Genomic DNA, 27066 nt, shown 5'->3' on the forward strand with positions numbered 1-27066 from the left:
AGGAGTTTCGCTCTGTTGCCCAGGCTGGAGTGCAGTGGTGCACTCTCAGCTCACTGCAACCTCTGCCTCTCAGGTTCAAAGGATCCTTCTGCCTCAGCCTCCTGAGTAGCTGAGATTACAGGAGCCCATCACCACATCAGGCTAATTTTTTGTATTTTTAGTAGATACAGAGTTTCACCATGTTGGCCAGGCTGGTCTGAAACTCCTGACCTCAGGTGATCTGCCTGCCTTGGCCTCCCAAAGTGCTGGGATTACAGGCATGAGCCAGCGCGCCTGGCCATCGTATAGCTTATATTCTAGTTGGGAGGACAGGCAAAAAGAAAAGACGACAAATCAGTAAAATATGTATGTTAGCAAGTGGAAAGAAAAAAATAAAACCAGGGAATGGTGATGAAGTGACACAGGGAAGGAAGCTACAGGGTCAGGAAGGCTCGCTTCTCTCTCAAAGCTGAAGGAAGAGGGGCAGCACGTCCTGGGGGCGACTGGAGTGGCACTCCTCAGGCAGAGGGAAGTGAAAGCTGACGGCTCTCAGCAGCCCCTTCCGTGGCACATGGCCAGAGCTGAGTGCATGATGGGGGACAGTGGAAGAGCCCCGCAGAAAAACAGGGTCGGGGAGGGCAGGCTGGGGGTCTGACTCTGAGGGACACAAGAGCCCGAGTGAGAAGCAGGCTCTGAGCTGAGAGGTGACACTCATGCCACCAGGACCATGCTGGCTGCTGAGTTGAGCATTAACGGGGGTACAGGGGTGAAAGCAAAAGCAGAAGACAATATGAGAGGCTCTTCCCATGTCTGGGGGAAAGGCGATGCTGGCTAAGACCAGGGACGTGGCCATGGGGACCCTGTGGGAGCTGCCTGGCTCCAGGGACCCCACAGAGCCAAGTAAGCATACGGGGCAGAGATTCAGCCAGCTGGTCCTAGCTGGGCCAGGACCCTGCAGGGGGGGTGATGGGTGTGGGGATAAAGCCCCCACCCACAGCAACAGCTTCCCTGGCCCTCGTTACTGGCCTTGTGCTTGCCCTGACTCACTCTCATGCAGGTGCAGGGCAGGACTCTCAGTGGCCCTGACATTCACCAGGGACAACATGAATCACTTCCAAGTGCCAACACGGAAGCTGAGCAGAGGAAGAGGAGCAAAGCTGAAACAGGAGCGTGCATGAAGGCTGCTCTAACTGACTCGAGGGCTCTGGGGTGGATGCAGGCGCCATCTAACTTACACGCAGGCTGTGGGGAGGATGCAGGCTCTCTGACACGCAGGCTCTGAGGGAGATGCAGGCACTGCCTAACTGACACACGGGCCCTGGGGGGATGCAGGCTCTGACACACAGGCTCTGCAGGAAATGCAGGTGCCATTTAACTGACATGCAGGCTCTGAGGGAGATGCAGGCGCTGCCTAACTGACACATGGGCTCTGGGGGGATGCAGGCTCTGACACATAGGCTCTGCAGGAGATGCAGGCACCGTCTAACCGACACTCAGGCTCTGGGGGGATGCAGGCTTCATCTGACACCAGGCTCTGGGGGGATGCAGGCTCCGTCTGATGCTTGGGCTCTAGTGGGGATTCAGGCTCTGTCTAACTGACATACGGGCTCTGTAGGAGATGCAAGCTCCATCTAACTAACACTCAGGCTCTGGGGGGGATACAGTTTCCATCTAATTGACACTTGTGCTCTGGGCGGGGAAGCAGGCTCTGTCTAACTGACACATAGGCTCTGGGGGGATGCAGCCTCCGTCTAACTGACGTGAAGGCTCTGCAGGAGATGCATGTGCCATCTAACTGACACTCAGGCTCTTGCGGGGGATGCAGGCTGTCTAACTGACACCGGTTCTGCAGCAGATGCAGGCACTGCCTAATTGACACACGGGCTCTGTGGGGATGCAGGCTCTGACACACAGGCTCTGCAGGAGATGCAGGCGCCGTCTAACTGACACTTAGGCTCTGGGGGAATGCAAGCTCTGTCTAACTGACACTCAGGCCCTTAGGAAGATGCAGGCTCTGTCTGACATGTGGGCTTTGTGGGAGATGCAGGGGCTGTCTAACTGACACTCAGACTCTGCGGGATGCAAGATCTAACTGACACGCAGGCTCTGCAGGAGATGCAAGCTCCATCTGACACTGGGGCTCTTCGGGGACACAGGCTCCCTCTAACTGACACTTGGGCTCTGGGGGGATGCAGCCTCTGTCTAACTGACATTCGGGCTCTGCAGGAGATGCAGGCTCCATCTAACTAACACTTGGGCTCTGGGGGGATGCAGGCTCCATCTAATTGACACTTGTGCTCTGGGGGGGATGCAGGCTCTGTCTAACTGACACACAGGCTCTAGGGGGGATGCAGGCTCTTTCAAACTGACACGAAGGCTCTTCAGAAGATGCATGTGCCGTCTAACTGACACTCAGGCTCTTGGGGGGGATGCAGGCTCTGTCTAACTGACACTTGGGCTCCAATCCAAAGGCTGCCCAGGCCGTTCCCCTGCCGTGTCCTCAGCACCTGGTGCAGTACATGGAGAACGGGGTTCAGTAACTGTCTGGAAGGAAGGAAACGCTTTATCCAGTCATGGTGACTGTTGCCGCTCAGCAAGGGCTGATTACCTCTTTTTCTTTTTCTTTTTTTTGAGATGGAGTCTCTTTCTGTTGCCCAGGCTGGAGTGCAGTGGCGTGATCTTAGCTCACTGCAACCTCCGCCTCCCGAGTTCAAGTGGTTCTCCTGCCTCAGCCTCCTGAGCAGCTTGGATTACAGGTGCATGCCACCACACCCAGCTAATTTTTTTGTATTTTTAGTAGAGATGGATTTTCATCATGTTGGCCAGGGTGGCCTCAAACTCCTGACCTCAGGTGATCCCAAAGTGCTGGGATTACAGGTGTGAGTCACTCTCCTCACCAAGCCCCCTGGTTTCCCTACCACAAGACCTCCTCCTCCATGGGCCTCCAGCAGAATGGCATTTCCAGTGGCCCAGATCACAGCTGGCTGGCCAGGCAGGCCTCTGTGCCCCCACAGGACCAGGCATATAGCAAGGCTCAGGCCCCCGAGGCCTTCAAGGACAAGGGAGCATCTACGTAGCCCTCTTACCACCGTGGTCCAGCTGGGGATGAGCCTGACGGAGTTCTTCACCTCCTCCTCCGTCACCTCCACCACGCTGCAGTGCTCCTCCTCTGAGGGCAGCGGCTCTTCCCCGTTCTTGGTCACCCAAGGGTGCAACTGTAGGGGCGAGAGGGCAGGGAGAGGGGAGAGGTCAGGCCATAGGCAGACATTCAATCAGCAAAGGACTCCAGGCCTTTTACCAGTATCCCCTGGAGGGGTGCAAAGTCCACAGACCCAAACCCCACCCACATGCACCCTGGTGTAGAGCTCTCCAGAAGGGGAAACTGACGCCTGCTTTCTGTGTCCCAGCCCTGCCCAGGACCTCCAAGTCCCCGACCTTGATGTCCGACACCCCAATTCTCGTCTCGGGATTCTTGTCCAGCATCTTCAGGATTAGATCCTTGAGATCCTCGCTGATCTTGGGCCTGGAGAAGGCAGAGGAAGGAGAGGGTAGGCACGCTGATGGGGACCCTTCCTGTCCGCCTCTCCTCCCAGAAGACTGAGTTCATATGACAAGTGCTTGGAAAGCCTTTCCTGAGCAGGAGGAAACATCTCCCTTCAGGACAGAGGCACAAACAGACTTCCATGCGCGCTAGACACCCCGCTGGGTGGCAAAATGGTGAGGAGAGTCACTTCATGGGACCTCAGGGCTTTCGGTTCCACTTGCCACCTCATCCTTTTCTACACCCAGGGAAGATCCTCTCTCACTTCAGAGGAGGAAGCAGAGGCCCACAGAGGTTAGCAGGCTGGCACAATGCCACCCAGAAGAGGGTAGGCAGAGATGGGAGACTCGGGGGGGGGAGCAGCCCCCTCAGTCCGAACTCTCTCTGCCCAGACCCCAGGCTTCTTTGCCACCAATGGTCTTGGGAAGCCCATCCTTCCAGGTCTGGGGAGCAGAAGCCACTCTTGGTACTGTTGACTTCGGTTCCTCCTATTGTCTTAAATGCTTCACCCCTTTTAAAATTCCTGGGCTGGGGAGAAAGACATCCCTGGCAGGGGGCAAAGAAGGAGGAGAGGTACCAGGGGTACCACTGTGGTCAGCAGGGAAGCCAATCAAAGAATGAGGAGGAAACGGACAGAAGCCGGCTGGCTGGTGCTTGGGAAAGGGAGTGACAACCCAGATAAGCAGGTAGCAGAATCCAAAATGCTTGAACGCCAGGGCCAGGGTATGGCCTCCATCCTGCAGGCTTGGAGAAGCCTCAGACAAACTTCAGGCAGGAGATGCAGGTAGGTGTACAGGCAGGAGATGCGGGCAGGTGTGCGGGCAGGAGATGCAGGCAGGTGTGAGGACAGGTGTGAGTGCAGGTGTGCAGGCAGGAGATGCAGGCAGATGTGAGGGCAGGAGATGCAGGCAGGTGTGCTGGCAGGAGATTCGGGCAGGCGTGAGGGCAGGAGATACGGGCAGGAGACGCAGGCAGGTATGAGGGCAGGAGATGTGGGCAGGTGTGCAGGCAGGTTTTCGGGCAGGAGATGCAGGCAGGTGTGCGGGCAGGAGATGTGGGCAGGTGTGCGGGCAGGAGATGCGGGCAGGTGCATTGCACCTTGTGTACCAGGGCTGCCCCCACCTGACTGTGTTGGTTGGACTGGAGGGAGGCCAGCAGCAGGGAGACCAGGGTGGGGGGTGGTGAGACAAGTCTGGGAGGAGCCTAAGCCCTGAATGAGGCATGGGGTGCAGGTGGCAACAGAGCCCAGCGACAGGGAAGAGGAGGACTCGAGGAGGCCTGGGAACCACACAGGAAAGGAGTAGGCATCACTGAGGACAAGGTCCATTCAGTTTCCTTATTTTTTGTGAAACAGAGTCTCACTATGTCTCCCAGCCTGGAGTGCAGTGGTGCAATCACAGCTCACTGCAACCTCTGCCTCCCAGGTTCAAGTAATTCTCGTGCCTCAGCCTCCTGAATAACTGGGACTACAGACACACACCACCACGCCGTCTAATTTTTGTATTCTTAATAGAGACAGGGTTTTGCCATGTTGGCCAGGCTGGTCTCGAACTCCTGACCTCAGGTGATCCACCCACCTCGGCCTCCCAAAGTGCTGGGATTACAGGCGTGAGCTACCGCGCCTGGCCTCCATTTCACTCCTGAAATGCACTCCTGAAGAGGGGACAGGGAGCTCAGGCTCCTACATCAGGAGGTGAACCACGCAGGAGCAGGAGGCCTCCCAGACTGCCTGCCGGGCTAGAGACCTCAGTCACAATGGAGGAGTGGTGAGGAAGGTGGTTTGAGTCCCAGTCCCTGACAGCTCTCCTCCAGAGCATCCTCTTTTCTATCTGTGAAATGGGGGGTGCGCTAGCATCCCGAAGCTCCCTGACCCTGAGTGGGAGAAGGAGAAGTTTCCCTGGAGTACAGGGGCAGGGTGGGTGGTGCCACTGACCCCGGGCAGGCCTGCGATGAAGGAGTGGTGGGAGCGATGCCTGCAATCATCCCCGGCCAACGCTGGAACTCAGGGCTCCCATCCATACAGTGGTGTCTCGGAGACCCTTGGCTCCAGAGTCCCACCCCTCCATCTTCTCAGGGGTCCCTCCCAGGGAACCACATCGCCACCTTCATATCTGAGGCTGGGGTCCTCAAAGGGCAAAAGCTGCGCTAAAACCCAGACACCAGGGGTAGGTGGTAGCTCCTTGGTCCCCTGGGTGGAAAACTCACTCCTCCGGAAACACCACAGGCTCATTCTTGATCTTCCTGTGGAGTGCCAGGATGTAATCGTCGATGAATGGGCACTGCGGGGTGGAGAGGCAGACAAAGGAGGTGGGCCCGGGGCCTTGACAAATGCCAGGGGACCAGCCCCCACCCCTTGGTGAGGCCAGGGCAGGGGCAGTTCTGGGCTCCCAATTACATGAGAAGGACCTCAATTCATTTGCTCAGGGCCTGGCACACTGCAAATGTGCCACAAATGTTGACTGAATGAATGAGTCACTGGGGAAATGATGAGGCTGGGTGCATCCACCACCATGACAGCCACCTGCAGCCAGACCTCTGCTCCCAGGGCCACTGAAATTCCCTCCTGCTCCTTGGTGCGGTCACCAGAGCATGAGCACCTGTGAGCCGGGATCTCGGTCACGCCAGCGCTGGGTGTCCCCAGGGTTCCGCCTCAGCCAGGGTAGGAGTGAAGGACAATTGGTTGAATGAATGAGCAACAGAGGGAATGCGTGGCTCAATGAATGAATGGCATCAAGGGACAGAGGGACGGGAGCACTCTGGCTGGGGAGGTGGCAACACCATCAACACCTCCCCTTGGGTGCCTGCCGTCCTTGGGACTCCTTCCCTTGAATCCCTCCGCAGGGGATGGGAGAAAGACAGAAAAAGCCTCTTCTCTCTCAGGCTTCTCTGGGCCAGGTGGGCCCTTTCAAAAGCCACTTTGCTTAAGGATGGAAAGGAAGGGCCTGCGTCCATCACCCATGCCCGCCTCACTGCACCTGCCCCAGCTCTGCTGGCATCCCCTGCACTCACCTTCCCATAGACAAAGCAGTACAACGTGACACCGGTGGCCCACACGTCCAAGGCCTGGAAAGAAATGCTCACATCAGTCCCCAACAGGCACTGCTGCCTCTGCCCACCCAGCTCCAGTGGGCTGTAGGAGAGGCCTGCAGGGAACCTCTTTCCTCCGTCATGCATTCACTCAACAAACACACCCCGGTACCTCCTCGACACTGGGCGATGTGCTGAGTGCTGAGGATACAGGGCCAGCCAGAACAGGGCCTCCACCCTCCAGGAGTTCTGAGTCTCCTTGAGACAGGCTCAACCAGGAACATTTCCAAACCAACAGGTACAAAACCTGCTTCATCCACAGGGTCGCAGGTACTGCTCCCATGTCACGCGCCACCCCAGGAATGACGGTATATATGAAACTTCTGCTCAATAAACCAGCTCAGGCTTGTAGGAGTCACCCCTTCTCCTAACAATCCATCTTCTTCCTGATATTTCGAGCAGCCCCTGTCCACACAGAGGCCCTGCCCACTCACTCCCTCGCCCACGGCCACTGCGACAACTCCTCCCGGCTCCCAAGCACCCCTGGGCTTCCCCACGGCCTGGATTCCAACGTGCGCTCTCTCTACCTTCTCCTGCTCTGGGACATCACCTCTTTTGGTATCCACTTTCTCGCTTACGTGAGTGATTCACAAATCTCTACCGACATATTCCTGCCCCAGATGCATCATCTGAATCCAATCAGGGAACACCAGACAAACGCAACCTGACAACATTCTACAAACTAACAGGCTTGTTCTCTTCAAATGGCAAGGTCAGGAGAGGCAAAGGAAGGCCAAGTCGCTCTTCCAGATCAAAGGGCACCAAGGACAGGAAAGAGAACGGAGCAAGTGGCCCTGGATTGGTCCCTGGACCCAAGAAAGAAAAATTTCCAAAGGACAGTAACAGGACAACAGAGAGCATTTAAATAAGGCCTGTGGATTATATATGTATTTTTTTTTCCAGACGGAGTCTCATTTTGTTGCCCAGGCTGGACAGCAATGGCATAATCTCAGCTCACTGCAATCTCCGCCTCCTGGGTTCAAGCAATTCTCCTGTCTCAGCCTCCCTAGTAGCTGGGACTACAGGCCTGTGCTGCCATGCTCGGCTATTTTTTTTTTTTTTTTTTTTGTATTTTTAGTAGAGATGGGTTTCACCATATTGGCCCGGCTGGTCTGGAATTCCTGACCTTGTGATCCACCCGCCTCGGCCTCCCAAAGTGCTGGGATTACAGGCATGAGCCACCGCGCCTGGCCAATTTTTGTATTTTTTAGTAGAAACAGGGTTTTGCCATGTTGGCCAGGCTGGTCTTGAACTCCTGACTTCAGGTGATCCACTGGCTTTGGCCTCCCAAAGGGCTGGGATTACAGGTGTTAGCCACCATGCCTGGCCTATATTTAAATCTTATCAATGATGAATTTCCTAATTTTAATCACTGTACTGAGGTTATGTAAGAGAATGTCCCTGTTCTTAGGAAATACCCACTGAAGTGTTTAGTGATAAAGGGGCGTAACACCCTCCACATAACTTTCAAATGGCTCAGAAAGGTGTAGTATGAGTACAGATAAACAGAAAAAGATGGCAAGAGAGAAAACGGGACAAAAGGTCAACCATTGGTGAATCTGGGTAAAAAGATATATGGGGTTTCTTTGTTCTGTTCTTCCAGCTTTTCTATAAATGTAGAATTTATCAAAATAAAACATTTCAAAAAGTCTTTATCAACATCCCCAACCTCTTTTTTTCTTTCATTTTTAGAGACAAGGTCTCACTCAGTCACTCAGGCTGGTGTGCAGTGGCGCAATCACAGCTCACTGTAGCCCCCAGCTCCTGGACACGAGTGGTCCTCCCACCTCCACCTCCCAAGTAACTGGGACTACAGGCGTGCAGCACCACACCTGGCTAGTTTTCTCACTTTTTATAGAAATAAGGTCTTGCTATGTTGTCCAGGCTTATCTCAAATTCCCAGCCTTAAGAGCCCCACCTTTGCCTCCGAAAGCACTGCGATTACAGGCATGAGCCACTGTGCACGGCCTCCTGAGCTCTTTCCTGGATACTCAACACGTGTCCAAATGCCACTCAGCCACAGCCTCCCTGGTGGCAGGGTGGTTGGCATCCCACAGGTAAAAACAGTCATGTGCCCAGGGAATTATGCCAGACTGTGTAACCTCTTGTTCAGACAACTCTGCCTATGTTTATGTTGCTTAGGAGAAAGCCCAGACTGCCAGGCCCTCTACCCTCTGCCCCATCTCGTGCCCCTCTGTTCTCTTGTTTATTCTCTGGGTACCAGGTCCTTCTCAGATCCTCCCCATTCTTCAAGGGCCAGTTCAAACCCTGCCATGTCCAAGATCTGTGGGGGGCCTCCAACTTCCCTCTAAACTAACCAGAGGGCAGGAAACAGGCTTCTCTTTGGCTCTGCCTGTTCCGCAGCCCGGTCCAGAACCCAGCACAGAGAAACCAACAGGAAATATCTGCAAGGGAGATTTGGGGCCACTTTGCTGGAAAACAGGAGAAGGCCAAAGGCGAGGAGTTTATCAGGCTCCAAGAAGAGGCAACTGTGTCACTCCCTAGACACAAGGACCCTGGCACCCTCTGGTGGGAAATGGGGTCCCTGCAGCAAGCTACTATGCCCCCCCACCCTGAACCCCAGCCTGGCCCGGGGCCTGAGAGTCACCTTCCCACTGAAGCTCTGGCCGGAGTCAGAAATGGCCTCGGGGGCCATGAAGGCCGGCGTCCCGGCCGTGCTGGACAGCTGAGCGTCATTCCCCTCAAACTGGTTGCTGACACCGAAGTCAGCGATCTTCACGTGCCCATCGTCCCCCAGGAGCAGGTTGGATGGCTTGATGTCCCTGTGGACGATCTTCTGGCAGTGCACTGCAGAGAAAGGGAGCTTGATCCGCGTACTGGCCTGGGCACTGCTGTCCGGGAGCCCACGCCTGTCCTCGCCCAGCCAGGGACACCCCAGCCTATGCATGCTTTCGTCTTGGTGACAAAATGGGAAGAGGACGTCAGGGCCATCCGCTCCATGCAGGTGAGGACACTGAGCCCAGGCTGTGAGCAGCAGAGCCAGGACTGGAACCTTAGGAGTCTGGACTCCTCCCTGCCCTCTCCATGAAAAACGAGGTACCTGTTGCTGAATGGGCAGGTCACAGGAAACTAGGGCAGAAGACTTTTTTTTTTTTTTTTTTTTTGAGACAGAGTCTCCCTCTATTGCCCAGGCTGAAGGACAATGGTGCCATCCCGGCTCACTGCAACCTCCCCCTCCCAGGATCAAGCGATTCTCCTGCCTCAGCCTCCCAAGTAGCTGGGATTACAGGCATAAGCCACCATGTCTGGATAATTTTTGTATTTTTAGTAGAGATGGGGTTTCACCATGTTGGCCAAGCTGGTCTGGAACTCCTGACCTCAGGTGATCCACCCACCTTAGCTTCCCAAAGTGCTGGGATTCCAGGCGTGAGCCACTGTGCCAGGCTGGGAGGAGCCTTCTTCCTAGCCCAGCTCTGCCCCTTCCCTGTGACTGCTGTCTGCAGGCCCAAAGCCCACCGAAACCTTTCTCCAGTTCCATCCCCACCCAGTCGAGTCAATGATGTCCCTGGCTGCTGGGGCTGAGAGTAAGATTGTAGGGACTGTGCTATCCTACAGAGGTACGATCTCAGCCCTCAGGATCGGGGCTGACAGGGTTTCAGAGACGCTGGCATCCCAGGCCTTGAGGCTAGCAGATGGCACAGCTGGGGTATAAGGCCAGCTATGTCTAGCAGGATGAAGCTAGAATCAGAAATGACTCAGTAGGTGGAAGCTTGCCCCGCTTCCTGGGTCAAGCACCATCAGGAAGTCACGAGTGGCTCAGGCTGAGATGGCCAGAAAGGTCCCAGCCAAGAGAGACACTGACCCCATCCCATGACCATATACTTGTAGGCTCCCTCCTTGGCAAATACCTTCCCTTACTCTGGACCAATGGATCCCAGGATGCTGGAGAGAAGGGAAGAGAGGAGGAGAGAGAAGACAGGGAAAGGGAGGGAGGCTGGGGGCAGAGAGGGCGGGTGCCATAAAACAATAACCACAAAGCCAGTGGCACTTTCTTGATGGCCTACTATGTGCCAGGCACACACAAGGAATCCGACACACACCCATCAGGGCACAGCAGCTCAGGGGGCTGGATGTTTGGCCATGGATCTCATGCCCTTATCTCAAACCCCAGCCTCTCCCTTGAACTCCAGGCTCTCTACCCACATGGATTTCCAGTAGACATCTCGTTAGATAGCTGGGCAGCTAGGCATCAACATCTGTCCCTATGCATCTGACTGTAGTCAGTAATATGTCTAATTCAGAACTTGATTACTCTGCCTACAACTCCCGCCACCCACAAAAGAAAACAACAAAACAAAAAGCCCTGCTGCTCCCCAGTCCTTCTCACTCTGTGAAAAGCCAAAACCCTCAGGATCATCCTCAGCTCCTCCTCTGAGACCCCACTCCCCACTCATGGGCGAGGTCTGTGAGCCCAGCCTCTCACATCTATCCCAGATCCAACTGCTTCTCATCACCTGCGTCGCCGCCCCTACCCGCATCAAATGAGAGCCAGGTCTGGGCCTCCCTGACCCCCGGGCCCTCTCAGGGCAGCCTCCACTCTCCCTTCTTGGGACCAGAAGAACAAGGCAGGTCTCCAGCGCCCTGTGCCTCTGTTCATCCACCTGTCAGTCCCTGGCACTAACCACGCTGCTCCAGGAAAGCCCTTCACTGTGATGAGCTGGGTCCTGATGAGGCTTTACCCAAGAACCAGGGAAGATAAACTGGTTTCTTTGTGGCGGCTAGGGGACAGCAGACCACAGGACTTCAGCTGGAAAGAAGGGCCTAGAACTGGAAGTGGTGGAGCCAAGCCGGTACAGGACTGTGCCTGTTGCTGACCATAACAGGAGTAAAATGTCCCCTTCCTATCCCATGCCTCTAAGACCTTGGTACAGGCTTTTTGCAAAACCCTCACTTGTGTGCCTCAGTTTCCCCATATGAGCAAAAGGAATCTAAATCTGAGGGCACAGGAGAGGCCTGAGCAGGATAAAGGCAGTCCTGTTTCTGTCACTGCAGGTCAAACCTCAGCCAGATCCCCACCCTGTTCCCCCAGGGAAAAAACATGTTCCCCAGAAACCAAGCTAAATTTTATTTTATATTTTTTAATTAATTAGTTAATTAATTTGGAGATGGAGTTTCACTCTTGTCGCCCAGGTTGGAGTGCAGTAATGCGATCTCAGTTCACAGCAACCTCCACCTTCCAGGTCTGAGCGATTCTCCTGCCCCAGCCTCCCGAGTACCTGGGATTACAGGCCCCTGCCACCACGCCTGGCTAATTTTTGTATTTTTAGTAGAGACAGGGTTTGGGTTTTCACCATGTTAGCCAGGCCGGTCTCAAACCCCTGACCTCAGGTGATCCACCCGCCTTGGCCTCCCAAAGTGCTGGGATTACAGGCATCAGCCACTGCGCCCGGCCTAGCTAAGATTTTAGAGACAGGCATCTCCCTTGGTCCCCAACCCAGGCCAGGACCCTAGGTGTCCGGGGGCTCCCCCTCTCCAGACCGACCAGTTACCCCATGCTGACCACCTTACCTCCTTCCTGTCCCCAACCCGCTGCCACTGCCCTAATCCAGGCTTCACCATCTGTCACTTGGGCTGCAGAAACAGCCTCCTCCCTGGCCAGCTGGCTGCCTGTCACCTTCCGATGACACCCTCCAATCCAGCCACCACACAGCTGCCAGACAGGGCTTTCTCAGGCGCAAATCCCATCACGCTCCTCCCCTGCTCAAAGCTCTCCTGGCCTCACAGCGCTGGCAGGATGAAGTCATGAGAGACCTCGGGGAGGCTCCCCAGCCTTCAGGCTGCAGCCTGGAATGGATTTCCAGCACCATCTTTCACTAACCACAGCCATACTCTGCCCGCTGGAGGCTTCACCCAGACTGAACTTCTCCCCAGACTCCAAGAGTTTGAGCCTATGCCTGGCGCACTGTCTCCTACTCGCACCCCTCCAAACCTGAGCAGGGAACTCTACTCGTCCCTCAGGACCCTCATCCTAAGTAGCCTCTTCCAGGGAGCCTTCCCCAACCCCCGGCACTCCAACAACCTGCAGGCGCCACTGTATTATCTGCCTGCCTAGATTCCTGTCCCTCCCACTAGGCTGTGAGGTCCAGTCTATGCTCCCAGCTGAGTGAATGCAGCAAATGAGTGAAATGAGACAGAGGCTAAGCTCACATCACCCTCCTGAGCTCTCATCAGCCTAGGGCCCCTGATGGTTAAACCCGCCCTGCCACCGTACCCTGGCCCCTGGCCAGGACAGACTCTCCCCCAGAAGCTGGACATAAATCCCTTCCTTCCCATATCGCTTGAGGCCCCGTGGCAACACTAACTAAGCTAGGCTAAGAACTCAGCAGAAGAAAGATACAGACAGAACACCCAGAGCTCAGACCGACAGGACCAGACCCTGCGATGGATCTGGCGCATGTCCGGTGAAGTCCACCACCCCCATCTTCCCCCTCCGCCTCCACCCTCCTCCTCCGTCTCCAGCTTCCCAATGGAGGACTTTGGCCCCGCCCACACATGCATGCCCCCCCCCCCCCCACTGAAGCTGATTGGCAGACCAGCTCTGACTGACAGGAGCGGCTCAGCACCTGCTCAGCCCGGGCTCTGCTGCCTCCTAGATCCCCTAGCCTGAGCCCCGGCCGGGGCAGGTAGCCCCGCACTCACAGTACTCGAGGCCCAGGATGACGTCCCGCAGGTAGAGGCGAGACTGCTCCTCCGAGAAGGGCTTGTTGCAGGGCACTTCCATGACGGGCCTGTGGAGAAGGATGTGGGGAGGGGCATTCAGCCGGAATCAGGGGACCCTACCATTCTGGTGGTCACGACATCCTGGGAAACCTGTGCTCACATGGGTTCCTACAACCCAAGATAGAACCTTTTCCTCCTACATAATAAAACATTTAAAGCACACGTACTCATACATATCCTGTTTCAATCATAATTTCAAATAGGCTTTATCTTAATTTCTGACTGGCTTGATATTCCTTCTTCTAAGTACTTAACTGTCTGTAATCAAACAATTGCAAAGACCCCATTTAGAGCACTGTGTTTCAAACTGTGGATCCCAACCCATCAGAGGATTGTGAAATCAATTTAATGGGTGGCAACAGCTTTTTTTTCCTAAAGAAATAGAGTATGTCAGAATATATCACATGTAGTAAAGATACACGTTGTTTTGTAAAACTTTGGTTTCAGTTACAGATGTGGACAGCAGTATAAATACACATTTCTTGTTTTGGATAGAGGTCAAAACATTGGAAAGCCTCCAAGTCTTAAAGGGACACCACTCCCTGCCCCTCTCCCCAAATCGGCCTGTGGGAAGCTGCCAGGCAGAGCGCCAAGCCGCAGCCTGCATTCAGGCCTTGGCAGTGAGGATCCTGGTCCACTCAGCCCCAAGCTCACTACTCCATGTCATCTGCTCTGTAAATACCCTGGAAAGCCACACAGTGCAGACATGTGGAACCCTAGGCTCCGTCCGTGACTTGCTGTGTGACTGTGAGCAAGCCACGTACCTTCTCTGGTCCTCAGCTTTCCCTCTCATAAATGGGAGTAAATGGAATCCCACCCACTCCATTCACAGGCTTGTGCAAAGCTGAAAAACCCTTTGTGATCTGAATACAGGTAAGAGTTGAGTCTCACCTCTCTACTTTTACTTAAAAACCATGCCTTTCTTCCCCTCTCCTCTCTCCATATCTTCCCAGTTCTTCAAGGCCTGGGTCAAAAACTCATCCTCTCTTCCAGAGGCCTCCCTGACTATTTCAGCCTCACTGACTCCCACCTTCTTGCTCTCTTATTTACCCCCAAGGGCAGGGCCTCCGTCTCTGATTTCTCCTGGGGTAGCTGACCCTTGGGCTGGGGACACAGGGAGGAAAAGGAAGGAAGGCCTGGATGAGAATTGACCTGCCTGATCAGGACGGGGAACTCACCCCTTTCTCAGGAGGTCAAACACTGAAAGAAAAGACAAGAAGGTAAGGTGTAGCTGGCTGGCAAAGCAGCCGACGCCAAGGTCCCTCCCTGTTCTGGAGGGTAGGAGGGGCAGGCACGCAGGCAGGCTTGAGGCAGGGACTCAACCGGATCCCGGGATATCAGAGCAAATAAACAGACGAGAGCAGGGCCTACTATGGACCTGCCTCATCTGATCGCCAGGTGCCAGGAGGGAGCTGGCAGCAGAAGCACAGGCCCTTTTACAGAAGGGGAAACTGAGGCACAGAGAAGGGGCAGAAGTTTTCCTAAAGGTCATAGGAGATAGGCAGGCAGGGTAGAGAGAGGAGACTAAAGCCTTGGCCTCTTTCCTAAGCCAGTTCTTCTTCTGCCCCGTTTTCTGAGGCCTCCTCTAAGCCCAGCCCCAAAGCAGATGCAAGGAACTAAAATAATAACATCACTCTTAACAAGGCAAATAATGAATGTGCTTTACATATCATTACTCATAGACTCCTCACATCAACACTATGAAGTAGATACCATTGGTAGTCGTTTTACAAGTGAGGAAACTGAGGCATGGAGCTACAGCATCTGGGAACCCGTGCAGCCTGCCTCCTGCCTCTACCTGAGTGCAGAGCCCAAATGCATCTCCTGTCTTGCTGCTCAGAAGGACACAGGGAGTGAGGCTTGGGAATATCTGGTGCGTCTAACTGGGTATTCTGGGCCTGGTTCTGCAGGGCCGGGCAAGGGACACTGGGGCTTCAGAACAAGTATTTCTCTTCTGTTCCCAGGAGGTCAGTGCCTTCACGCCGCCCACCCGAAGCTCATGCATGTCCCAAGGGAGCCCTCGGACCAGCCCAGGGTGAGCTGCTGTGGGAACAAGCTGGGTTACTCACCCAAATAGAGATTGTCCTCAGCTGGGTCATCCAGGACCTGGTCAGAGGGAGCAGACATGGCGAGGGGGCTTGAGGAGGCATGGGGTTGGGGTCCCAGGCCAGCCCCAGAACCCTCAGTATCCACTGCAACCCCCCAGACGATGGAGCAGGAGTATACAGGTGCCAGATGATGGAGCCTCAGAAATCACTGGCCCCCAGCCTGGCATCCAGCCCTTCTCCCCTCTTGCTGCATCGAGGGGCTCACTTCTTGCCTCTGGGGCAGCCCCTCACCCTCTGTGGGAACTGGGGAACACCCCTGACCAGGCTGGACCCCCAAAGCCTCCCTGCAGCCCCACCCCAAGTCTGGCCCTGTCCTCAGAAGCCTCAGCCACATCTGCTCCTTTGGCAAGACCCCTGGGTCTATGGTAGGGGCTCCCCAGCCCCAGAAGTGAGACTCAGGCGCCGGCTCCCACTGGCTCACCCCCGCCCCCTACCTCAATCAGTTTGACTACATTCACATGGTCCAGCTTCTTCAGGATGGCAATTTCCTGGTACACCCGCTCCAAGGGCAGCAGCTGCTTGGCAGGTCCTCCCCGGGCAGCCTGGGACCCTCTTGGGGGAGGGCGACCTGTGACCAGGGAGGGAACTCAAACACCTGCCCCAGACAGCTCGGCCTCACCGTGGCCCAAAGCCAGCCTCCAGCAAGAGTCTGTACAACTGCGGTCATGTCCCAACCCCCGAGCACATTCCCTCCGCCAGCCTTTGCCCAGGCTGTCTCCCTCTCTACTCCATCCCCAGCCAAAACTAGCTCAGGACTGAGGTCTCCTCCTCCTCTGCCACTCAGGCTAGGAGCACCCAGGGCAGACCAGAAGATACATACGTGGAAAGCCATATTGCTTCAGTAACTTCTTTTTGGAAAGGACTTTCATTGCCTAAGGAAGGAGGGACAGAAATGTCACTAGTGTGCCAGGCCTGGGGCTCACGCTTATAATCCCAGCACTGTGGGAGGCCGAGGCGGGCAGATCACCTGAGGTCAGAAGTTCGAGACCAGCCCGACCAACATAGAGAAACCCCATCTCTACTAAAAATACAAAAAATTAGCTGGGCGTGGTGGTGCCTGCCTATAATCCCACCTACTCAGGAGGCTGAGGTAGGACAATCACTTGAACCCAGACGGCGGAGGTTTTGGAGGTTTTGAGATCACGCCATTGCACTCCAGCCTGGTGACTGAGTGAGACGCTGTCTAAAAAAAAAAGAACCTTCACTAGTGTGCAGCCACCAGGGGCTAGAACAGGCTAGGACGTGTGGACTGAGGCCCAGAGACACACACTGACTGGGCATCTGCTGCAGCCTGAGGTCATGGCCCAGGCATGTGTCATGCGGGTTTTGAGGGTGACCATAGCTATGTCTGGGCCTTCCCCTTACTCCCCCAGCAACCCTTTCTGGAACTCTCCCCTAGGAGGAATCCAGCCTCTGCTTGGATATCCCCAGGGTTAGGAATCTCACTCCTTTGCATGCCCCTAGGGACAGGGAGCTCACTCCTGGGCAGCCCTGTCCGCTCTCTCCTACGTACACTCCTGCCCCACCCTTCAGGCTTCTAGGGCCCAGCTTGGACAATGCCTCCCTCCTATCCCCAGACTCACATAGTGTCTGTCTTCACTTTCGTTGTAGGCCAGCCTCACCACACCATAGGCACCCTGCAGACAGGCAGCAGTCAGCCCCACCTGGACAGGCAATCCCTCCTAGGACCAGCTCGGGAAGTGGGGAGCCTGAGCGGCTCTGGTCTCTCCTGCCCCCCATGTACACCTCTCACCACCAGCTTGCTTATGGGTATATATTGTAGCAGAAGGAGGGGACTCCTGTGCCCTGCTAACTGCCCCTGCTTGGCTCAACACAGCTCCATGCCTCCCTCAGTCCCTCCTTGTCAACTGTCAAGAGCTCTGAGGAGTCGGGACTCAGGAGACATATTCCACCCTCCCCCTGGGTACCTGGGTACCTACAGGGCACTACACTGTCCTCACCCCCAGGCTAGGACCTGCCTGGCTCTGCCTCCCATTCCCTCCCACACAGAAGGGCCAGTGCCAAGCAGAGGATCCCGGAGCCTGCACTGATCCAGCCTACCCCGTCCCACCTTGCCAATCTCACTCTGCAGCTTGTACTGGTTCAGCTGAACACAGTCCTGTAGGAGGAAGAGTAAGCATAAGGTCAAGCTGGATCCAGAAGCAACCCTGCTCCTACCTCAGAGCCCGTCTAGTGCCCAATCCCGGCCACAGGCCCCTCATTCCCAGACCCCCAGGTCACACGAAGTTTCTGAGTCTGCATGGGGAAGTCAGTGGTGCTATCACCCCCGTATGTGATAAAAAGATGTGGCTCATATTTGAACACATGACAGGAAAACGCAGCAATTCCCATCTGGATTCTGGAGTCTGGGAGACCCCATTCCATGAGAAACCCATGAGCTACTATTTCCAGAAGCAGCTGAATGAGAAAGTCTAGACTCCAAAAACAAGATGAGGAGCCCTGGGCAGAGGCTGAGAGGCTGGGTTCAGGCACAGAAAGCTCAGCCCCTGACGGAGTCCAGCTCTGTAGACTGCTTAGAACCCGAGTTCACTTTCAGACCTAAGTGGCAAGAACTCCAGTGGAAGCCAGAGGCAGGAAGCAGGCAGGCCACTTCGGAGTCAGAGTGGATTCTAAGAGGCAGAATTAGAAGTGAGGAGGGCAAGCTGGGGAAGAGTGAGGAAGCAGGGAGGACATGGCATCTATCTTCAAACCTCTAAGAGGATGACACAGGGGACAAGGGAGAGACCTATGTCCTAGGCCTGGGCTGGGGGTGGGAATGGCAGCCTTTGGCTCAGCTGGAGCTCCCCTGGGTGGGAAGAGGCTGCATTGTTAGGTAGTGATCTCCCCAGCTCTGAGGGTATGCAAACCAAAGCTAAATAGCTGTGTGACACAGAGAGGGACAGAAAAGAGTTTTCACTGCAGTCTACTGAGGGCCTCTGCCACCAACCTCTGCATCTGAGATGGCCACGTGATGAGACTCGACAGTAGGCCTCCGCCAGGCCCGTGGGAAGACGTGGCTGGCAGGCCCCGTGGCATAAGGCCCAGCCTGTGCCCCCAGATAGCTTCCTGCCGGCCGCTCCTGCAGGGAAAGCTTCCGAGCCGAGAGGCTAGGCCGGGCTGGGAGCAGTCTTGAAGCACTACCAGGGATGACAGAGGTGGCTCTAGCCCGTGGTGGAGGGTCCACACCGTTTCTAGTGGGCTCTGGGCTACAATTTGCTTCTTCCAAGTGGGTAACATCAATGGCTGCTACCCGTTCTACCAGCTCTGCCCGAGGATCCTGGCAGCAGACAGCTGGGCCGCCCTCCATTGCTTCAGTCAAGTGGGGGTCTTCTGAGTAGCCTTGCTGGAAACCTGAGAAAAGAGGACAGAGAAGCCTTCACTCCTGGATGTCAGGCTGGCTGCTGAGTAAGGAGTTCCCCCCTTCCTCCCGTGGCCACAGCCCCCTGGCTCCCACCTCCTTGCCTCTGCGTTGGCTGCTCCCTCTACCAGGAGTGCCAACACCCCGACTCAAGTCTGTCCCTATGAACTGAGGGAATTCACATCCGCTTCTGCTGTATGCCAGCCCTCCAGGCCTCAGTCTCCCCACCGGTAATAGGCAGTCACCTCTGCCTGCTGGCTTCACAGGGAAGCAGAGAGAACCTGATACTCTGGGATCAGGACAGACAGGGGCAGAAGCCTGGAGGCCCAGCAGCACTGGAGGAGCAGAACCCAGGGTTGGCTCAGCCCCAGCAAGGCATGCAGTCCTGTGAGTCCTGAGTCCTGACCCTGGACCACAGAGCTAGGCACTAGCAACTCGGAAGCTGTGCTGGTGCTGCAGACCCACCCGCCTCTTCCAGGGAGGCCTCCCTGATGTTGCAGCCTCCTATCCCCACCCTTCTCACTGCTTCCAGGAAGACTTCCCTGGGGCTCCTGACTCCAGCTGGCCCTGCCTCATTGATACCTGTTAAAGCAAAAGGATGGGCCTCGAGGGGTGGCTCACGCTTGTAATCCCAGTACTTTGGGAGGAGGAAGCAGGCAGATCACCTGAGGTCAGGAGTTCGAGACCAACCTGGCCAACATGGCAAAATCCTGTCTCTACTAAAAATACAAAAATTACAGGTGGTGGCACACACCTGTAATCCCAGCTGAGGGAGGCAGAGGCAGGAGAATCACTTGAACCCAGGAGGCAGAGGTTGCAGTGAGCTGAGATCGTGCCACTGCGCTGGGCAACAGAGCAAGACTCCATCTCAAAAAAAAGCAAGGGGATGGGAATGAGGGGAATGAGGGGACTGAGGGGTAATACAGAGACAGGACACCCTGACATCCATGTTCTCAAAGTCGCTGTGTGGTGGCTCAAACATCAGGGAGGTGACGCCCAGCCCTCACCTTCAGCCATGACCCTGGGCTATGCCCTGAGCCTGGACTGCACCCTGACACTCAGCCTGAGACCCCCGGCCCTGTCCCAGGCTGGCAGAGCGCTGGCCGCACCCAAGCTGATGCCCCACCCCTGCTTGCACTGGACTCCGCATCTTCTCAGGAGAAGGAAGTGATGGACTCCTGACCCTCCATCCTTCCTGTCTGCTGGTAACTTCCTCTGGACCCACACAGTGACTGAGAACATGGGTCTCAGGGAGCGATGCGCCTGTCACCCTGCGTTCCCCATGCCCTTGCTTTGACAGATGTCAGCGAGGCAGGGCTGGCCACTGAGGAGCCAGGGCCGGGTTCCAGTCCTGCCTGCTGACTTACCAGGGGCCCCAGACAAGCTCCTTCCCAATTCTGAGACCTGGTCTCTTGACTTGTCATAGGGATTCCATACCTTCCAGATTCCCCAGCCTCACAGCAGGGTTTGGAGGTAGACTGTGGGTGAGGGTGTGGTCCAGACCCCTGTGCCTGGCACGCAGCATGTTGACAGAGTGGAAGTCTAGAGGTAGTGGGGCTGATGCTGACACGGAGAAAGGAAGAGGGAGGGGTCCACACCAGGAACAGGAAACGGCATGGAAGCTGGACCCAGAGGAATGAGAGGGAAGCGGTGGGGCTGGAACATCAATCAGGCCTCCCTGGAGGAGGTGAGAGGGACAGGGAGTGGGACTGTGGCACTGGGAGGGCTCCCTGGAGGAGGTAAGAGGGACAAGGAGTAGGACTGCGGCACGGGGAGGACTCCCCGGAGGAGGTGAGAGGAGCAGGGAGTTGGACTGCGGCACGGGAGGGTTCCCTGGAGTAGGTGAGAAGGACAGGGAATGGGGCTGTGGCACAGGGAGGAATCCCTGGAGGAGGTGAGAGGGACAGGGAGTGGGGCTGGAGCTTGGGGAGACCTTGGAAAGCAGATGCATGGGGTAGGGAGGAGGAATCCAAAGCAGGGAAGTGCCCTCCCGCCAGGCTCCTCCCAGCATGTGGCCTAGCCCTCTACCCAGTCCCCTCACCCTGAAAGCCTTGTCTTCCCTCCTGAATGTAAGCGCAAGCCTTGTCTTCCCTCCTGAATGTAAGCTTTGAGATTAGGGCTCTTGTCTGCCTTGTCTCCAAAAGATCACCAGTGCCTGGCGTGTAATAGGAACCGGATAAATATTTGTTGAAGAAATGAGTGGTTGCCATAGTGACCGTGACAGCCCTGTCCCCATTAGACAGATGAGAAAGCAGCCTCAGAGACGGAACCCTAGCCAGCCTCGGGCTGTAGCACACAGAGGAGAATGAACTGCAGATCAGGAGCTCCTGCTCTTTGGCTGGAGCAGGGACCATGGGACTCAGAGCCACCACAGGCAGAGGCCATAGCTGCCTGGGCCAATACAACTTGCCTCTGATTTTCCTAAGGTTGCCATTCCAGCAAGAGGCCATCCTCTTTCACCCTTTAACACCATTCCCCCCTTTTCTTAGGTAGAGTGAGGCCCAGCAGCCGGAGGGGATGGGGATAGGGATGGAGCTGGGGCTGTCCAGCAGGTCGGGGCAGAAGGCTCCTGTCCCAGCCTGAGCGCGGCTACCCAGTTTGATGCCCTGGCTCTGAAGCCAGGCAGCCAGGCTGTACCCTTTCCTGGCTGGGGGTCCTGATCAGGTGGCTTCGCCTCTGTGCCCTGGGTTTTTCTCACCTGCAATGGGGTTTCCCCTCACCACACGTTGTGAGAGAGACCAGGACCTGCCACTAAGGGGTCCTGTAAAAGTGAGTTGTTGTTGTGCTGCGGCTGTGGTGATTGCTTGGGACACGCAGTGGCCCAGATGGATGCGCGGGTGGTGGAAGGCAGCTTCGAGGGCTGACGTCAGGCTCTCCCTCCCTCCCTCCCACCTGGATCAAGTTCAGGTGACTAAGCGCATCTGCGAGGGAGGCGGTGGCCAGGGAGGCCCGAGGTTCCTGCTGCGTGTCTGAGAGACAGGGCCTGGCGGCACTGCGGTGCATGTGGGGGCGTGCGTTCACACAGGAGAGAATACGTACATGCAGGCTGTGGGCCTGGAGTGGTGGCATGTATCTGCGTGTGTTGTGGGTCCACACACAGGAGTGCGATGTGTGTATGCAGGTGTGGGCATGCGCCTGTGTGCCTGCGGGTCTCCACAGACCAGTGCCCAGGGTGAGGGTGGCCTCCCCAGGGGCCCTGATCCCAGAGCTCATATCTGGACTTTCCTCACAGTCACTGGTGCTACCAGCCTGGCACTGCCTGCTGCATGGGGTTCTGTGCCCCAGGCAGAAACCCAGGCCCATCAGGGGCTCACACAGGGGGTGTCTCAGGCCCTTCCCAAGCTCAGGCCTCAGTAGACGCTTTGTAGAAACTAATTCAGTGGATAACTAGGGCCATGTGGGCAAACAGAGAGATGAACAGCCAGGCTGGGACCCAGGCCCATGACAGCAAGGATTCCCATGGGCACAGGGGCTCCCTAGGCACTGGCACAATCCTGCAGCCATGAATGGCCAGACTCAAGCCCTCCCTCTTTGAGAAAAATACTCCAGTCCTGTCCTCCCAGACTGGGGGTCCACTGCCTTGGACAAGTCACTGTGCCTCCCGGAGCCTCAGTTTCCTAATATGTGAATGAAACAAATGGTCGTCGTCCTGCCAGCTCCCAGGTCTACAGAAAGAACAGAATGAGCTGTGGACACGGAAGTAGCTTGTGCCAGGGCACTGTGGGGCTCGGATGTGTCCGTGTCTGGAAGCCAAGAGAGCCTTGATGTACAAGGTACAACCCCACCTCTGCCCCCGGGTCCAAGACGGCCTGACATATACCCCGCCTTCCCACCAGGTTTCTCCTCCCAGGCTGTGCCTCATCCCACAAGTATCTGGCCACTCCCAAGGAACGTGGGCCCCTGGCTCCAGATGCCTGCTTGGCCTGGCCTCTCAGGACATGCCCCATGCAGCTGCATCCCTCAAAGGAGTTCCAGAGCAGGGCAGAGCAGGCAGACCCTGCAGCCATCCTCTCGGGTTCAAGCAGCTCTGCCTGGGAGGACTTCAGGCCCTGGTCAGGCCTCATTCCGAGCTCTGAAAGGCTGAGGCAGGGGACTAGCTATGTCCAGGTAAAAGGATGGAGAGCCCTGACCAGCTGAGGACCCACCAGAAGGGACAGCCACAGAGGTGGCAGCCACCCAGGCCAGACACAGAAGGTGGCCCTGACATCCCCGGGCCGCCTCACTGGAGCCGTGTTTATGATCCCGATGAGTGTCTGGATGGCCCTGGCAATGGGTACCCTCCGCAGCTCCCGCCCCCACCTGGGATGACTCAGTCCCCTTGAGGGAGGCCCAGGCGTCTGTGCCAAGTCATGCTTGACGACTCCTGCTGTGAGGACGCCCGCTCCCACCATCCCCGGGGAGCCCTCTGTGCCTGACTCAGCACAGCTACCCCGGCACATCGTCCTGGCCCACCCGAGGAGGCTGACAGTCTCCAGGCCCCATCCTCCACCTCTGCCCATCCTCATCCTCCACACCAGGTCTGTGCTCCAGCCTCACTCTTTCCAGCCAGCTGCCTCCTCCCCCTCCACAAGCAGCTCGGATCCAACAGGGCCCCGTTCAACTCAGCATCTTCCCTGAAGCTGCTCATCCTCCTGTCTCCGTTGCCAAGATGGGTGCTGCACCCTCCCCATTCTTTCCTGACCCAGGCCAACAATCCAGGAGCCCTCCTTGTCACTTGGCCTCTCCCTGCAGCCCATCCTCGCTCCCACCCCACACTCACTCTCCACCCAGCCACACCACGGCTGCCCCAACTGCAGATTCTGTCCTGCTGCCAGGCCCCTGTACAAGCTGTGCCTTCTGCCAGGAACACGCCTCCCTCTCCTCTGCTGCCTGGAGGACAGCCAGACCTCGCCTCTTCTGAGAGCCTCCCTCATCGCCCTGCTACTGGCTGAGTGAACTCACCAAGTCAAACCCCTTAGAAAGTCCAGATTCCGACCCCACTTCCTTTCCTGCCACGTGTATCTTCCCCGACCCCAGGCTCACACCTCCACCCCACCCTACCCCCTCCTCCACACCAGGTGCTAGAGGGAGGATTTCTAACATGCAAATGTGGGGACAGTTCTCCCAGACCTGGCCTTCCAGGAACTTGGAATGTCAGGGACAGAGGAGCAGAATTGGCCTCAGACCAGGGGCAGGGGGTCACAGGCTAGGGGGCAGGGCCATGGACGCCTGGGATGCAAATCCAAGTAGTCTGCGAGCACCTGCTGGATGCCTGCCAGGCTCTGTGCGAGGTGTGGGGAGACACAGCAGCGAACCAGAAAGACAGTCTCTACTCTCATACAGTTTAATTGATTCTGGGGGCAAGAAGCAACAAACAAGAAAGCCAGTGAGTAATTCAGATAGGATATGTGAGGTGGTACATACAGTGGAGCAAAACACAGCAGAGTAAGAAGGATCAGGAGAAGGGGGCTGGGAGATGCTGCTGGTACAGTGTGCTTCAGGAAGGCCTTTGCGGTGCAGGATTTGAGCAGACGCCCAAAGGAAGGAAGGAGGAACAGGCAGCCTGGCTATCTGGGGAAGAGCGTTTCAGGCGCAGGGCCCCGTGGGTGCAAAGGCCGTGAGGGGACAGTGCTTGCTCCGTGTGAAGAACAGCAGGGGGGCCTCCCTGATGTGGCTGGAGTGGAGTCTTCCACACATCAGGGGCACCTGATTACATGAGGAGTGACATCTGGAGAGAAAGCCCCTCATTCACTGTGCTGGCCTCGGGGATGGCTTCCTGGAGGAGGTGGCACTAAGCTCTTATCTGAGCACTGAGTAGGGTTTCAGGAGGAAGAGAGGGTGGAAGTTCACACTGTGCACAAACAGAGTCATTTCCTGGTTGGGACTTGGGGCTTGGTTTGGGGGTGGGGGCAGTGTGGTAGACAGAGCCCAGGAACCCCCCAAGCCAGGGGGAGATTGTTGGCAGGGGAATGCCTCAGCTAGGTGAGCTTTAAATCGACTGCCATGGCTGCTATGGGGGACGGTGGGAGACCAAGGAGGAGGCGAAGCGTCCCCAGAGTGTGTGTGCCTGTGATGAAGTTGGGGGTCAATTTGTAAGTATTAGAGGAAGGAGCGCAGGGCTTGGGGAGGCTGGTGCCGCGTCCTTGGGATCCTCCAGTGCACCAGCTGTGTGCCCCTCCCACACTCCTGTGCCGTCCCCGTGGACTCCACCAAGGCACGGTGCTGTGGCCTGTGACACCGCTTCTCTGCACGGCCCTGTACCGCCCTCCAGACGCGCACACCCCCTCCCGGGACAGGCACACGCCCTTGTCCGCGTGACCCGCCCTCACACACCACTCCATCCTGTCCTGGTACCCCCACGCAGACACAGGCACACTCCCCCGTCCACGTGACACACGCACGCCCGCCTCCAAACAGCACACGCAGGTCCCCGCGCACGTGGGCGCCCCCCCCCGCCCCCGCAGCCGCCAGCCCTGCGCCTCCCGGGCCCCGGAGCCGCAGCGCCCGCCTCTGCCGCCCCCTCGCGCCCCGGCCTGGGCAGCACTCCGCGCAGCCCGCGCCGCACTCCGCGCAGCCCGCGCCGCACGCCGCCGCCGCCCCATTCATCTCCCACCTCGCCCCGGGCTCCCGCAGGAAGACGCTCGGGAGGACCGTGGGAGGAGCGCTCCGCGGAGAGCCGCACGTGGGTGCCCCGGGCCGGGCCCACTCCGCACAGACGCGGCCTCCACCCACCCTCCCGGGAGCGGGAGATGGTGCGTCCGGGAGGGATGCTGTCCGCAGACAGGCGCGGGGGAAGAACGCAGGCGGCGTGGCGCCCGCAGCGATGCGATCCCGGCGGCCGGCGCAGACTCAAGCCGACTCCGCGGGGCACAAACCGGCCCCGCAGACAGAAGGGGAAGGTCTCCACCCGCGCCAGATGCACGCTCGCTTCCCCGCAGACGCCCCTCTCCGGGCAGGCTGGGGGCAGGTGTCACGGCGTTCGTCCTCCAGCTCCCGGCCCGCGTCCCCTCCCCGCCGATCCCTACCTGAGCACCGGGCGACAGTTTCCGCGGCCCGGCGGGCGGCCCGGCCCGCTCCCGCTGCGCGCCGGCCCCGCCCCGCCCCGCCGCGCCCGGCCACCTAGCCGGGGCCCGGCTCCTCAAGCTCAGCCTGCGGGCGCCGCTCGCCGCCCCGCCCACCGTCGCGCCCGACTCACGCTAATTGGTCGGGCCGAACGGCCCCGCTAGCGCCGTCCAATCAGAGCCCGGGACTCCCGCCCCCTCCTGGACTCGGGGATCGCGGCGGGCGGCGCGGGAGGGGCGCTCCCTTCCCTGCTCTGGGCCTACCTCGCCACGCCCCTGGCGTCCGGGGCCCCCGAAGTCCCTCCTGGCCGCGGCGCAGGCCCTTCACCTGAGCCTGCAGGGCACGTGGCTTCCTAGCCAGACCCTTTGCGCCCCCATCCCGGCCTGCGGGAGTCAGGGCGTCCCTCCCTCCCGGGCTAGGCGCGGTGCGTGCGAGGGAGGGGCGAGGCCCGGGAGGAAGGCCTTGAATGGCAGGTCTAGAGTGTAGCTGCTGCGGGGCGGGAGCAGGGAGGCTGAGAGGTGGTTCAGCATAGAGCGAAGTGGTGGCTCGGGGAGCAGGCGACAGGTTGGCCTAGCGGGGTCCCAGGGAATGGCGGGAACTCAACAGGGCATGGTGACCTTCCCCTTGGCTGTTCCTGGGGATTCTGCCTCCACCTCGTCCCCTAACGCCTCCGGGTGTGAAAACTCTAGCATTACCCCTTGCCCCATGTCCTTCCCCAAACCTGACCTCCTGTGTCCTGGTCTGCAAGTGCAGCCAGGAGCCTGGGAGTCACTGCAGCCTGTTTCCGGCTCCATTCAGTCATCTCCAGGCCCTGCCATGCTGCCTCTTAAGTATCCCCGGAATCTGCCCATTTCTCTCCACCCCAGGTCCCTTCCCTTAGCTCAGGCTACCACCACCTTGCCCCTGATTGCTACAGCAGCCTCCTCACTGGCCTCCAGCCCCTTTCAGTGAACGTCCTGGTCTTTCTCTACCTGGCAAGTTTTCAGGAACAAAGTCCACAGAATTAGCTCCTGCTTAGACATCTTCTGTGGCTCATGGCTACCCAGAGAATAGGTCTGATCAAACCCTGTTTCACCTTACTCCCAACCACCTGCCTGTTTAACGCCTACTTGTTCTTTCAGGGCTCACTTCAATGTCCCTTCTGCCAGGAAACCTCCATACCTCCCCGCTTCCCGGCATGGGTTAGCAACCTCTCCAAGGTACTTCTTGTA

General features: G+C 57.4%; 1 protein-coding gene across 7 annotated transcripts in view; it reads right to left on the reverse strand.

Annotated features, from left to right (window-relative positions):
* The window catches only part of CAMKK1 (calcium/calmodulin dependent protein kinase kinase 1), a 32596-nt gene extending 6309 nt beyond the window's left edge, over positions 1–26287 (reverse strand). For 2 of the 7 annotated variants that reach the window (XM_035299491.3, XM_035299489.3), the window contains exons 1-14: positions 26119–26287; positions 18404–18807; positions 17528–17575; positions 17040–17093; positions 16277–16328; positions 15891–16024; positions 15418–15454; positions 14527–14548; positions 13268–13356; positions 9216–9415; positions 6530–6583; positions 5726–5799; positions 3415–3502; positions 3066–3194 (exon numbers count right to left, since the gene is read on the reverse strand). In XM_035299491.3, the coding sequence (XP_035155382.1) occupies positions 3066–3194; positions 3415–3502; positions 5726–5799; positions 6530–6583; positions 9216–9415; positions 13268–13356; positions 14527–14548; positions 15418–15454; positions 15891–16024; positions 16277–16328; positions 17040–17093; positions 17528–17575; positions 18404–18763 (1341 nt within the window). In that variant the 5' untranslated portion in view covers positions 18764–18807; positions 26119–26287. Of the gene's footprint in view, positions 1–335; positions 2524–3065; positions 3195–3414; positions 3503–5725; positions 5800–6529; positions 6584–9215; positions 9416–13267; positions 13357–14526; positions 14549–15417; positions 15455–15890; positions 16025–16276; positions 16329–17039; positions 17094–17527; positions 17576–18403; positions 18808–25818; positions 25934–26118 lie in introns of those variants that run through there. The other 5 variants (XM_035299490.3, XM_035299487.3, XM_078372522.1 and 2 more) reach the window with 4 other exon arrangements.
* Between the last annotated feature and the right edge of the window lie 779 nt (positions 26288–27066).

Source organism: Callithrix jacchus, chromosome 5 (assembly GCF_049354715.1).
Source record: "Callithrix jacchus isolate 240 chromosome 5, calJac240_pri, whole genome shotgun sequence".
NCBI lineage: Eukaryota > Metazoa > Chordata > Mammalia > Primates > Cebidae > Callithrix > Callithrix jacchus.